General features: G+C 46.4%; 2 protein-coding genes across 2 annotated transcripts; both read left to right on the forward strand.

Moving 5' to 3' along the window:
- Positions 1-1,204: 1,204 nt before the first annotated feature.
- On the forward strand, positions 1,205-9,455 carry LOC119455642 (adhesion G protein-coupled receptor E3-like; the record flags this gene model as incomplete). Its single annotated transcript, XM_049669062.1, has 3 exons — positions 1,205-2,805; positions 6,675-6,802; positions 9,318-9,455. Coding segments are annotated over 2 exons (1,683 nt in total), but the record flags the coding sequence as incomplete, so codon positions are not given.
- Positions 9,456-10,389: 934 nt separating this feature from the next.
- Positions 10,390-12,890, forward strand: LOC125946264 (probable G-protein coupled receptor Mth-like 3). The gene has a single exon (XM_049668924.1). The coding sequence runs from the start codon at positions 10,390-10,392 to the stop codon at positions 11,332-11,334; it is 945 nt and encodes a 314-aa protein (XP_049524881.1). The 3' UTR covers positions 11,335-12,890.
- The last annotated feature ends 338 nt before the right edge of the window (positions 12,891-13,228 follow it).

Below are 13,228 nucleotides of genomic sequence, written 5' to 3' on the forward strand. Positions count from 1 at the left end.
AATGGTAGTATTTTTCGAACACCTCACGAATGTTTCAGAACGTTAACTGTGTGTCACCAAACATAAAATTGGAGCAAAAGTACGATAAATTTCATCGCCACAGGTATTGCATAAGCATAAAGCTTGATAGCTTACATAGTGGAGCAGGCTACCTCACTCAGCCAGCCAGACTTTGCCGGCTTTACAGCGGTGTCTCGCACGCTCAGAAAAGTCCTGTGTATGCGAGCAAACTGCTTATTTCTTCCTGGCGATCCATTTGTGCTTTTAATAACAGCGTTTCATGACATGCAATGTAATGGTATAAGCTTTCTAAAGTTGTGAATACTAGAACATTAGCAATATTTTTTATATATTGTGCAAACGTGGGCTAGATATTCGAAAATTATTCGGAAGGTGCTCGATTCTTTCGCTGCCGGCAGTGTTCGATTCATAATCTATTCGGGCTCAAAAATTACTTTTCGCACACCCTCACTTAAAAGCAATATTTTAATCAAGGGGATGTTATGATCTATAAGCACAAGCTGGAAAAATGGGAGTGTTTCGTGGCGAATACTCTGCACATATTGAGCTCTGTTCGTCAGCTCCAAAAATACCGTGCAGAGAATTATCGGTTCTCTGCATGGCTACTGCCTACAAGTGAGGCATACATAATCTGCTCCGTTTACTGCGTATGCACTGGTTTCGCCGACTTGCCGGTCGCTTGCTCCGCGTGTGATGAGACGGCGCAAGGCCACCTGGGTTTTCAATTTCACAAGTTCGCGTCCAAGGTAAACTGCTGCAAGGGATTTCAACATCGCTCCTGAACGCAGTACTTCCCGACAGTCTGGGGCGGTGCGAAGTCTGTCGAACGCTTCGACATGGCGTGTTGCGATCCGTAAATCATGAAGAACGTCGCAATTTTTGTCTTGTTCGCCCCTCTCTACGTATTTCGTGCCCGCAGCGACGAGACCGACTGCAACGCGACGCTTCCGTGGAATGTCTCGCAAACGGACCACGCGGCCATACCGCAGGAGCGCCTCGAAGAGTTACTTAGATGCCCTGGTGGTCTTCACGGCTGCAGTGCGTCGCCAGTGGACTGCGCGGGTGATTTACACGCCGTCACGTGCTCCTGCGCGGTGAACTGCGCGCTCTACGGTAACTGTTGCTGGCAAGCCGGAGCGTCCTTATCTTCGCCTGCAGAAGCAACGTGCGTTCGACGTAACGTCGACAGGTATTCAGCAGGGACTTCTATGCAGTGTCGGGGTGCAGCCGCGATTGGCCAAACGATGAAGTGCGCGACTCGTGCGAAAACGCGACCAAGCTCAGGGATGGGTTTTACTCGATCCCTGTCACTACTGAGCGGAAGATAACCTACTCGAACGCGTTTTGTGCCCTCTGCAACTACGATTTGGACAGCACATCAATATTCTGGAATGCTTCGGGAACCGGAGTCACGGGGCTTCAAGTGACTCCGCCGCAGTACGTCTCGCAGAACAAAGATTATTTTCTGTGGCCCTGTGATTCGAGACTCGTAGACATACAGACGTGCCCCGAAGGGTCCGACTTTGAAATAAAACGAAAATGCTCGACGTACTTCGCTCCGGTGAAGCTCGAAGGAAGCGAGTACGACGTCGTGTTCAAGAACGCCTACTGCGGTCTCTGCAACGGCGTCGACCCCTCGTCAATGCATTGCGTACCGAAACAACTCGTGCCAAAGCTATGGCCCCGTCTGTTAAACAAAAAGGCCTCTTCTAAACCGAACCTCGTAACACTCATTAGGCCAGTGATGAGCCGAGACTCTTGTTTCTCGTGGTATAATAACAAGTGCTACATAAGAAATCTCCCGTACCACTTTGCTAACATTTCTGCGACAGTCGAGAGTAGAACGGTTGGCAACACGACGAACGTGACCGGATCCCAAGTCGAACCCTACAACGTGCAAACTTATCTCACCCTCATATGCATTACTCTGTCGCTCGTATGCCTCTTCTTGAAAGGCGTTGTCTACGTGACGTGCAAGAGCGCGCGGAAGTTCTCGTCGGGGTGCACGCTGTGCCTTTCTGGAACGTTGTTCTGCAGCCACTTGCTTTTTCTCCTCGGAAACAGCTTCGATCTACCCAAGACAATCTGTCTTGGCTTCGCCATTGCCCTTCACTACGGCTTCCTCTGCACTTTCTTCTGGACTAGCGTGCTCTCCTTCGACATCTGGAAGAATGTGGTGGCCGTTCGCCCTTCGTCAACTGGACACGGTAGCATTCTGCTCTACTGTGTCGTCGCTTGGGGTGTTCCGCTTATCATCGTCGCGCTGTGCGCAGTACTGCACTGGACAGCTCCAGACTTCATGCTGTCTCCTCAGTACGGACGCTACGCCTGCTGGATTGGCAGCCTGTGGAGTCAGCTAGCCTTTTTCCTAACCCCCATGTCCATCCTGCTCCTGTACGACATTAGCCTCTACGTCCACGTTGTAGTGCATATCCGAAGAATGACCAAGCGCGCCGCATTCTTCGACTTCAAAGGCGGCGGGACTAAATCTAGCATGGCCCTCTTTGTCAAGCTGGCGTTCATCATGGTAACCACGTGGCTTGTGGGTTTCGTTGGCGCGTTCTTCAATGTCTTCGCGCTTGACATCGTCGTCATCATTTTCATCGGGCTTCAAGGAGTGTACCTGTTTTTCGGCTTCAAGGACTACCGCCACATGTTCCCGAAGCGCCGGAAGAAACTCGACGAGAATGCCGCCGCGAATGCGTCAACGGCGAACACGGAGCTTCCACTTTCTGAAAAGGACATCACATCGACTTGCGAATGTCCAACACTTTCAGAATCAAGGTCTGTGTAGAAAACGAAATAACGTCATCTTAGTGCGTGCTTGCTCTTGCTCTACCGTTTGTATATGACTCCTCTGTCAATTATTTATTATTTTATTTATTTATTTATTTATTTATTTATTTATTTACTTCTTTATTTATTTATTTACTATCGCGATAGCGTTGAGGGCCCCGTGTCGCAGAAAATCCGGCGTCAGCAACTAGCGTGTGATCGCGGGTGGCGGAGAAAATCATGCAATCACATCAACCGCGCAGGCCCTCCACGTGGTGCAAGGTTTTGATGAACAAAAATTGAATTGCTCACAGTGAAATCCGTCATAAAAATGATAAACTACGAGTTTACTATTCGGCGTCGTATTCGCCGTCGGATTGTTTACCAGTCGGCGTTGGATTGCAATTTGAATGTACGAGAAAACCTAATTCTGCTATGAGGAAACTCAAAATTTTCTACCACAGAAGTGCACGCGTCGGGGCAATAGCAAACAATTATTACAACAATTAAAAAAAGGTGCTAGGGCCTTCACATTTAAATATAAGACCACTTATATTGCCCTGGAAAAACGTCTTTCCAGCAATGCATTTCAGTTTAAAAGTGAAGCCGACTTTAAGGGGATTGGTGTAAGCTTGGTCTTTGTAAGCTGGCTTTCCTACGTTCAGTGTTGCAGTGAATGAAGTCTACTTGCCGTATGCGAACAATGCGACGCGAACGGGTCCCGATAACGCTATTGCGTTCTACTCTTAAAGGCGAAGCTTAAGCGTCCTCCAAGTATTTATTATTGCGATAGCAATTATATGGACACTCAAAAGCAGATTTCTACCGTCGGCGTCGCCGTGGCCGTCGCCGTCGCCGTCGCCGTGAGGTTCCGTATGACGTCATTTGGAGAAGAAATCGTCGCCGCGCGCCGAACGCTGTATGTGCGAGTGAAAGGGCCCGAGGGGCGCGTCTTTCACGGGGAGTGAACGCACGGCGGAGAACAAACGCGCGTTCTGCGCCGTGCTCGCTTAAGGGCTGCAGAAGTAGGCGTCTCTGTTCTCCTTTACAATCACCATGTATGTAGAGCAAACGCGCCTTCTTCCGACGCGCGAGAGGCCGTGGGGGAGGGGGGGAAGGGAGGCGACGTTTAGCTGCGGCACCAAGTGCCTATTTATATCAGAGGCTCCGGCAACAGTTACCAACGCCGCACGCATTTTGAGCGAACGCGGGCAAAACGCCGATGGCGTCGACAACAGTTCTGCGTGTTGCCGATGCAGCTGCATGTCCAAGTTTATACAGCTGATAAAGCTAATATCATTACTTTGTATAGCTCTCTACAAGTTTGCTATCGCAATTGATGCTTCGCCTTTCAGGTGAAACTGCGACAACTTTTTTTATTTATTTACTTATTTATGTATTTATTTATTTATTTGTATTTATTGTCGCAAAAACACCCTGCCTATAGAACCTGTGAGTGGTGAGAGGACTGCTTCAGACTTTTTTTTTTTTTACCAACTTGTGTTTTTGATCAGCTACGATCTTTAATAATCATTAGGGAGCGGTAGGCAAAGTTGCTGCAAACAAGCGTTATTCGCATTGCTCGTCGCTCGCTTTGTCCTTGGTACATTTTCGTGATTCGGTAAGATAACACGTGGATTAAACTTAAAGACGGCTGCCGTCGTGCGTTTCAACGATGGTACGGGAACATTGGTGAAACCGTATTCAGATACTTCCGCTGCACTTCCAACATTCTCGTGTTCTCAGGAAGGTTAACGAACCATTGCGAATTTACAAAACATAAAAACAAAGGCTTACGCGTCTTGCCATGTGCCACTTTAATATTAGAACATTTTCTTCTATACTGAACCACTCACTCAAAAATGTGTGATTAAATAGCAAATGTTGGTGCGTTTGGCAACACTATGTTACTAAACCTTTCCTGATATGTAGTCATGCTTTATCTTTCGACAAACCAGAGGGTCAACCGAGATTCATTATTCTAACATGTACAGCAGCCTTTTATATTGTGTATATACTGCGCAAATACTTCTGCTCCAAGCGGTGCTCTCACTAATTACAAGCCTACCTTATTCCTCAAGACAGCTTGCGGAAAACACTGAGGAGATCCTCTAGAACACAATATGGGAAAAATGATTTCGGCATTCTTCAAGTACCTAATCTTGGCTGACAAATTTTATTACGGCAATGCTGCATAAAGGAAGATATAAAATAAGAAGAAACAGGACATCTGCTAACGCTCAACATGTGAGGTTTCTTGTTATCTTACGTTTACACTTCAGTAGCATTGCCGCAATACAAGGATGTTCGTCAACTCGTTTAGTTTTCTTTACGGTTGCGAGCCATTGCAACTGCTGGCACACACTGGAAAATATTTCAGGAAGCCTGCTTTACCGCTGTGCCGTCGTCAGTGATCTTATAAATATACGTAAATCGGGTGACGATCTGACAACTTCGCACACATTACATCTTGGATTGAAAATGTGCACGCTGTATCAAGGAATGTATCATGATAAGCCATGGCGGATCCGCAGTTACATGCAGGTCTGTTACTGAGTTTGAATTCGGGAGCTTGATGCCTCTCCGCATTACGCGTACTGAAAAAAAAAGATATAAAGCGTTCACAGTGATTTGCGGACACGTTACAGCATTCATACTGTGTGACGTGAAGAGTGAAAATGGTATTTGGCTTTGTGGGCTGCTTTTCTGCAGTCTATCAAGACGAGGGCACAATCTATTAGGTTGTAATTCTAGTTTAGTGCATTGCCTTTTATTTAATTCGAAAAGTTAAAACGTCATTCTCCGCTGAACCAATCACAAAGAAAGAAAGTCTGCTTCACACGGCGCGATTGTGCTTATGATTTTGCCCGTGCAGAGGCACAGGTGTGGCCAGCGTCGGTCGTTCATGCGTGCTATTTTCCATCTTCGGCGGCGTTTATCTCTCCTACGAAACTGCTCCTGCGGCGGGGTGAGGGGGAAATCAATGACGTCGCGTCTCTTTAAACATGTGATGCTAGCCGATTGCCTTGTATATTTTGACGGTCTAGTGAGTTCTAAACTGAAAAAAAAAGAGACTGACAAGTACTGTTCTTCGGTTGTTTGAGTCTGTTTTCGCCGAAGGACCGCGAAGAGATAGAATTTAACTCTATAAAGGTGTATAAGTCAGCCTGGAAGACATGCTTTTCACTTTCTACTCCACAAAAGGGAAGGGGAAATGGAACAGATGGTGAAAGATAGGGACATAACACGTAGACAATGGCAAGAGCTGATTACAAACACGACTGCACCAAGTCACGCACATGCGAATAAAATGCGCCCGCGTATCTACGTGAATTGTCTCGCAAACGCCGAAATTGCAGCAGCCGCAGCTAACAGGAGGGCGAAGTGTGGAAACCGCCCCGGAAAATCGCCCCGCGTGTCACGGCTCTGTCACGTTTTCAATACCTGTTCCTTAAGCACTGCTTTTCATCCCGTTCATTTAGTCATTCCCTGTGTCAATAAAAAAAAGAAACTAACGTTTTTTCTAGCGTAATTTTTCTTCTGTGAAAGCGGCACGCAAAGACACCTCTTAAAGCACGTGGCCGTCGATACGACTACCCGGAGGACTCCATCACAACCTGCACATCACCCGAGTCCTTGTGACGTTAAATATCAGTGAAACGAAGCATGTCATGGGCGGCTCAATAAGCATTATAATCTGCCTCCGCTTACGCTTATGCTTTCCTCTAAAGTACAAGGGTCTCGCATCTGCTATCGCGCCCGGCGCGGGCGCACATACCGGATGCAAGCAGGGTCACGATGGCACGCGGCCTATAAAGTCTGCGCTCTGCTGTTGCTGGCGCACACGTGTTGTAACATTTTCTTTGCTTACTTCCCAGATCATTGCCAGGGGAAAAAGCTGTGCAACCTGACGACGTTGCTGCAATAGCACCTGAAGTGGGGGATGTCACTGCATCCTGATTGCGTGGCTGAAACGACATCGCGAGATACCGAAAGGAATGGCGAGGTAACAATCTAGTCAAGCAACGATTAGGTTCGGCTTATATATTTTGTTTCGCCTGTTTAAATCGCGGAAGTAATCCTGCTTCGAGGTTTTCCATTTTGTGTATTCGTTTTGTGTGGACTCTTGAAAAAGTCTGACTTGCTGAGCACGTGTCACTTTTTGTGCTTCATAGTCTATTCCGAGTGAACTTAGACCTCTGCAGTATATCTGTCCGTCTGTTATCGGTCTGTCTCTGTGCGTGCGTGCGTGCGTGCGTGCGTGCGTGCTTTTCTTTAACGAAGAGAAAGTTTGCTGTAAAATTGAGCCGTGGATTACAGTTTCGCTTGCTCACTTATTCTGTTCTAAATACGTGTCTCGCAGAATCACGGGAAATATTGAGATCTTGGTGGAAGCTATGGCAGTATTACCTGTAATGCATGTGTATTTTTTCACCACATTGTTAAGTCTCTTATTCGCAACGGTCTGATTAACATTACCGCAAAAGAATTTTCATTGTGTAAGGTACGCATATCGTCAATGTCAGGTCGGATATGCGTCAAAATAATCCATCATAGGGCAGTGTCATTCAAATGCACTTGCACAGGTAGCGAAAAATGCTTGTAAGGTGCAAGATACTTGTTTTTTCTTTCACTTTAGGCGGAATTTTCGCACGTAGTTAGTGAAATCCCCTAAGATTAAACATTTTCTACCAGATTTCTTTTTCTTTTATTGTTCGTAGCACATACTGCAACTAAACCTTTCCTTTTGGGTTAGAAGGGTGACGGATGCAAATTCCTCAAGAAGTCGCACTGAACAATTGAAAATTAATAAAATTAACTGACTACTGAAGTTTGGACATATGGTCACACTCAAGATTCGAAGTGTGGTATTTTTCAAGGTCGTGATCTGTTTTAAGACACCTACGTAAAACCACTTTTGTTGGGTAGGTTTCAAAAGCTTGTGTGGCAGGAGATGCGAGGTGCGGCTTCCAACTGAATGGATCACTCCGTAGGAGGCCACACTGCAACTCTAAATTCAAGGCTGTTTTGCCCAGGCTCTGCTGGAATTCAGCATTTTCGGTAATCGTATCTCCCGTAGGCTTTTGACGCTCGAATCGCATCAATGTATTCGTACTCAAAAATTACATCCCATCGCTTCGCTCGCAAAATGGCATTCACGTCCGTAGACAAAAGCTTGACTTTCACAAACGCTATAGCAATGCCGACATCAGAACCCGTATGCTGACTTCCGAAACAAATAGCGGCGTACTGTCCAGGAGACTCAAGGCATAAACGTAAATCACAACCGTTGCGATCAGATCTGAGGGGCCTTGTAAATGCCTCTGCTCTTTCGGAATTCGCAAAAAAAAATCAAGTGGTTTCAATTTTGATGTCGACGGCGCATATCTCAACTTACAATCGTATCTAAATAATTTATAAAGTAGGTTGATCAATTAGAGCAATGGCCTCTTTGAAACTCCGAGATAAACATATGGTCTCAGCTGCATATTTGTGATGCTAAGCACTCAATTATTAACAAGTTCAACACCTCAGTTTATGTCTGCATCTATGCAACGCTGCCAACTCAAATAACATTTCTGTATGTCCAACAAGATATATTTTATTATTGTGTTAAGAAAACGAAAGTAGTTTCGCTTGCCACTGACAAATAGATAGTAAATGAGAAGGTACTCAAAGAATTTCACCTAACAGTTTGTAAAAATTATTTTCACACTAAACGTCCACCAAACCACAAGGACAACTGCAAATAATGACAGTGTGACTGCCATATACTTTTTTTTTCCTATTATAGATATGCACACGAAGAAAATTTAGGTTTAGATAAATTCTACCAGAGTCCATTTTTGAGAACATACATGCGTATTACGTAATCATTGCAACTCCGGCAGATGTACCCGCTGCGGTAGCTTAGTGGCTATCACCTTGTGCTGATGAGGTGCCGGGATCGAAGCCGGGCGTGGTGGCTGCATCTTGCTGGGGCAGGATGCAACATCGCTCCTGTATCTAAATTTAGGTGCACGGTAAAGAACCTCAGGTGGTAAAATGCACCCGGAATCTCCCACTATGGCGTTCCTCATAATCATGGCGTGGTCTTTGTGCGTAAAACCGCAGAATTCGAGCAATGCGAACAGTGCACGCATCTAGCAATGTTTAAGAGCATGCGACTTAGGCCTGAAACTTGATCAAATCACGCTCATGTGCATCTAAACACTGTATGCAATAAAATGATTTTGATGAGCACGCAGTGCGCTACTTCGGAAGCTCTCACTCTTATTTTTGTGTATGTGTGTGTGTGCTCCTCATTCTCTATTCTACTCTACAGTTTTTTTTTATAAACTTATTCTTTTTTTTTCTCTCTTTTTCTTTCTTCTTTTTTGCTACGCTCAGACAGGTGTATCCTAACAATCAATCTCGGTGAAACTCAGGCCCCTACGGTCTCTTGCGTTTTGTATGAAGTTGCCATGTGAAGTAAGCTTTAGAAGGCAAGATTGAACTTTCTCTGTGCTATCTATGTGCAGTTTATTCAAGGCCACGTGATGTGCAAGGTTGCACCATCCCCTGAACCTCCAGGGTCTCGCTCCTGAAACCATGAAGAGCGTCCTCTCTCTGATTGCGCTGGCAGCTCTGTTCGGGACTTGCTGCTGCTTCCAAAGTGAGTGCAACGCAACGCTACCATGGAACGTTTCGAAAGAAGATCACCCAGCCATACCGCCAGAGCGCCTCGAGGAGCTCCTTCGGTGCCCTGAAGAGCTCCATGGTTGCAGTGCCTTACGCGTCAATTGTACAGACGATCTCTTCGCTGTCACGTGCTCCTGTGCCGAGAACTGCGAACGCTATGGCGACTGCTGCTGGGACGCCGGAGCTAGTCTTTCGTCGAAAACAGCGTCTAAGTGCATCGGCAGAAACGTTGAAAAGTTTTCTCGAAGGGAGTTCTACGTCGTGTCAGGGTGTGACCTCAACTGGCCAGACGACGAAGTGCGCAGCTCCTGCGAGAACGCTACAGAGCTTAAGGATCCGTTTTACCTAATTCCGGTCACCACAGAGCAATTGACCTACTTCAACGCATTTTGTGCACTCTGCAACTACGACCTGGACAGCAGGTCCATGTTTTGGAATGCCTCTGGAAGCGCTGGAAGAGACTTTCAAGTTGCACCTCCTCAGTATGCGTTAGAAAATAGTGAGCTTTTCTTCTGGCCCTGCGATGACGGACTCGTCGAGGTCAACGACCTGTCCAGGAAGGCACGGACTCGGAGATTAAGCGCAAATGTTTAACTTATTTCGCTCCAGTACGATCGGAAACCAATGAAACCGAAGTGGTGTACAAGAACGTGTACTGCGGACTATGCAACGACGCCGAGCTTTCGTCGATGAAATGCTTGCCGAAACAAGTTGTACGTGAAATTTGGCCCCGCATACAATTCAGGACACGGTTCCGACCCAATTTGCTGTCACTGATAAGACCAGTTGTGAGCCAGGATTCTTGTTTCTCGTGGCACGCAGGAAAGTGCTACATCAAGGCTCCCCAGTACCACTATGCGAACACTTCGATGCCGACGGCAGAAAACGAAACTATAGGCAACAACATTACGAATGTGCACGAGCCCTGAACACGAGCCTTACAACGTGCAAAATTATCTCACAGTCATCTGTATCAGCTTGTCACTCATATGTCTATTCTTGAAAGGTCTCGTGTACATGCTCAACAGAAGTTCGCGGACCTTCTCTTCGAGGTGTACGTTATGCCTCTCGGCTACGCTGTTCTGCAGCCATTTGCTCTTTCTCCTGGGAAACAGCTTCGACGTCTCCAAGCCAGTGTGCGTGGTTTTCGCTGCTGTCCTGCACTACGGCTTCCTCTCCACCTTCTTTTGGACGAGCGTGCTCTCTTTCGACATCTGGAAGAACGTTGCGGCCGTCCGGCTGTCGTCGAGCAGGCACGGCGGATTCTTGCTCTACGCTCTCGTCGCTTGGGGTGGACCAGTCGTCGTCGTCGCGGTGTGCCTGGTGCTGGACTGGACGGCGCCGCACTTTGTGCTCTCGCCTCAGTACGGGCGCTTCGCCTGCTGGATAGGCAGCCTTTGGAGCCAACTCGCCTTCTTCCTCATGCCCATGGTGATCTTGCTCATTCTAGACATCGGCCTCTACATCCACATCGTCGTGAAGATCAGGGACACCGCCAAACGTGCGGCTGCCTTTGACTTCAAAGGCGGTAGCAACAAGTCTCACATGGCGCTGTTTGTGAAGCTCGCATTCATCATGGGCACGACTTGGCTTCTGGGCTTCGTCGGTGCGTTCGTCAATGCTCTTGCCCTCGACATCATCGTCATCGTTTTGATCGGCCTTCAGGGAGTGTACTTGTTCTTCGGCTTCAAGGACTACGAACATCTGCTTCCGAAGCGATTCAGAAGAAAACGAAGAGCCGTTGCTACAGGCGTATCTACTACGCATACCGAGCTATCTTCATCGGGAAAAGACTTCAGTTCGAGAGAAGACATCAGTCGGTCTCCGGCTGCCAGGTCATCCGAAAAGCAGAACTAAGAGTGTGTGGGTGCGGTGTCCCTGTTTCCTTTTACCGACTACATTGCGCATCATACATATCGTGACGTAGTATTTGAGCGCGCATGGAAAAAGAAAACGCACCTGCATACGAAACTTTGACGACAACTGTGTAATAATGTATGATATGTGCGTGCACTTAATTCATTCAGGAGCCGGACATATTTGGTTATGAACTGTAATAACTGCGTTGTCCAAAATAATTCTAAACGAGGCGTGCAAAAACGCTCTTGGAAAGCCCAGATTTGAAGCTTGAAAACACTGAAACTTTATTTTTTTAAGGTATACGTAGGAGATATTGGAAAATAAGTTATACCAGCAGCTCCTTTTCTTTTAGCTTTACTACACGTGCAGAAAAACGTTTTAGCGAAGATTCACACAAAGTACACCTCACAGTGGCATTACTAGTGGTATTTAGGTTTCATTGCCTTTGCGATCACCTACTTTCACCTAATGTCATACCTCATGATCACCTATTTCCTTTCCTAGGGGCGTGTCTTCCGCGTACAAGCGACGAGTGTGCGCGTTGGCTGTACATCAAGGAACCTGCGCTAGGCCGTTAGCTCCGGCACTATCCTGTGTCTAAAACTTGAGATCAAATCTAGTGTTCATGTGACTTTATCAAAACAAAGATAACAAGAATGAATTGCCGGACATAGCGTTGCGAAATGCAACAATGTTTTAAGAAACGCCCAGCCGTCCGTCCAACTGCATCTTAAATGGCATGCACCAAATAACGTGCGGCCATCGGGGAAAAGATTGATAACTACCCTTGAATAATTTGATTGCTGATGACACGAAATTTAGATTACACTAAAATTGTGCTTTCATTTGCCCGAACCTATGAAGGTCACGTGACGTGACGAGCCTGTCACGCAATCGTAACTTTTCTTCATAGGCGCGTCCTGTACGATGGTTATAACGGGCGGACGAGAATTGTTGTGGGCGATTTTCTCTTAATTGATCAATTCACCTTTTGTGCTGCGCTCTTATAGTGATTTGCATAGAAATTTCCTTACCGCCACGTAATTGTTCAAAAATAAATGGCCGCTTTCTAGTCGATGTTCACCGGGTTCTAAATAATAGCAGTCATGTTGCCAATTGTTTCCAAAACAAACAATAGAATCCTAGAAGTAACGCTTGTTCATTTGCAGTTATGGTGGTGGTCATTGCGATAAGTGCAGCTTTCATCGAGTTCCTATATAGACATATTGTCCGCAGGATTCTGCACAAACCGGATTCTGTTGATGGCGCCTTGCAGCACATCAGCGGTGTACACTGTAGCTATAGTACAGATACGTTGATGTAATTCGTAGCATATGTTAGGAATCTTTCTTACTCCTCGGCCATCTCAAAACACAGTACCGTGTGAAAGAGTGTGTCGTAGGCGAAGTATGCCATCATATGCAGCCATCTTGCATTCCGTTCAAAGCAAGATGGGTGTTTAGGTGTGCGCGTGCGCTTGGATGGGTATATGCGTTGTTTTTATGTGTGTTGTGCACGTGTGTTCAGTCAATATAACTTGCTTGCCAAGCAAATTATTTCGCTCCTTCTATCGCGGGGGCCGCATTTCGATGGCGGCGAAATGCAAGAACGCCCGTGCACCGTGCATTGGGTGCACGTTAAAGAACTCCAGGTGGTCAAAATTATTCCGTAGTCACTCATAATCAGACCGTGGTCCTGGCACATAAAACCCCAGAAATAATTATTATTACTGCTTTCAAGAAGAAATTTTATCTGAGTTTTTTTTATTTGTTTCGTGAGACAGAGCCTGCAAAATAGCGAGTTTGTTACGAGAGAATTAGACTTCATGTCACATGGCCATCAGATGTTCATTTGGAGAGTCTGACTCCAAATGTACAAATTTTCGATCATC

This window comes from Dermacentor silvarum, chromosome 6 (genome assembly GCF_013339745.2).
Source record: "Dermacentor silvarum isolate Dsil-2018 chromosome 6, BIME_Dsil_1.4, whole genome shotgun sequence".
NCBI classification, from domain to species: domain Eukaryota; kingdom Metazoa; phylum Arthropoda; class Arachnida; order Ixodida; family Ixodidae; genus Dermacentor; species Dermacentor silvarum.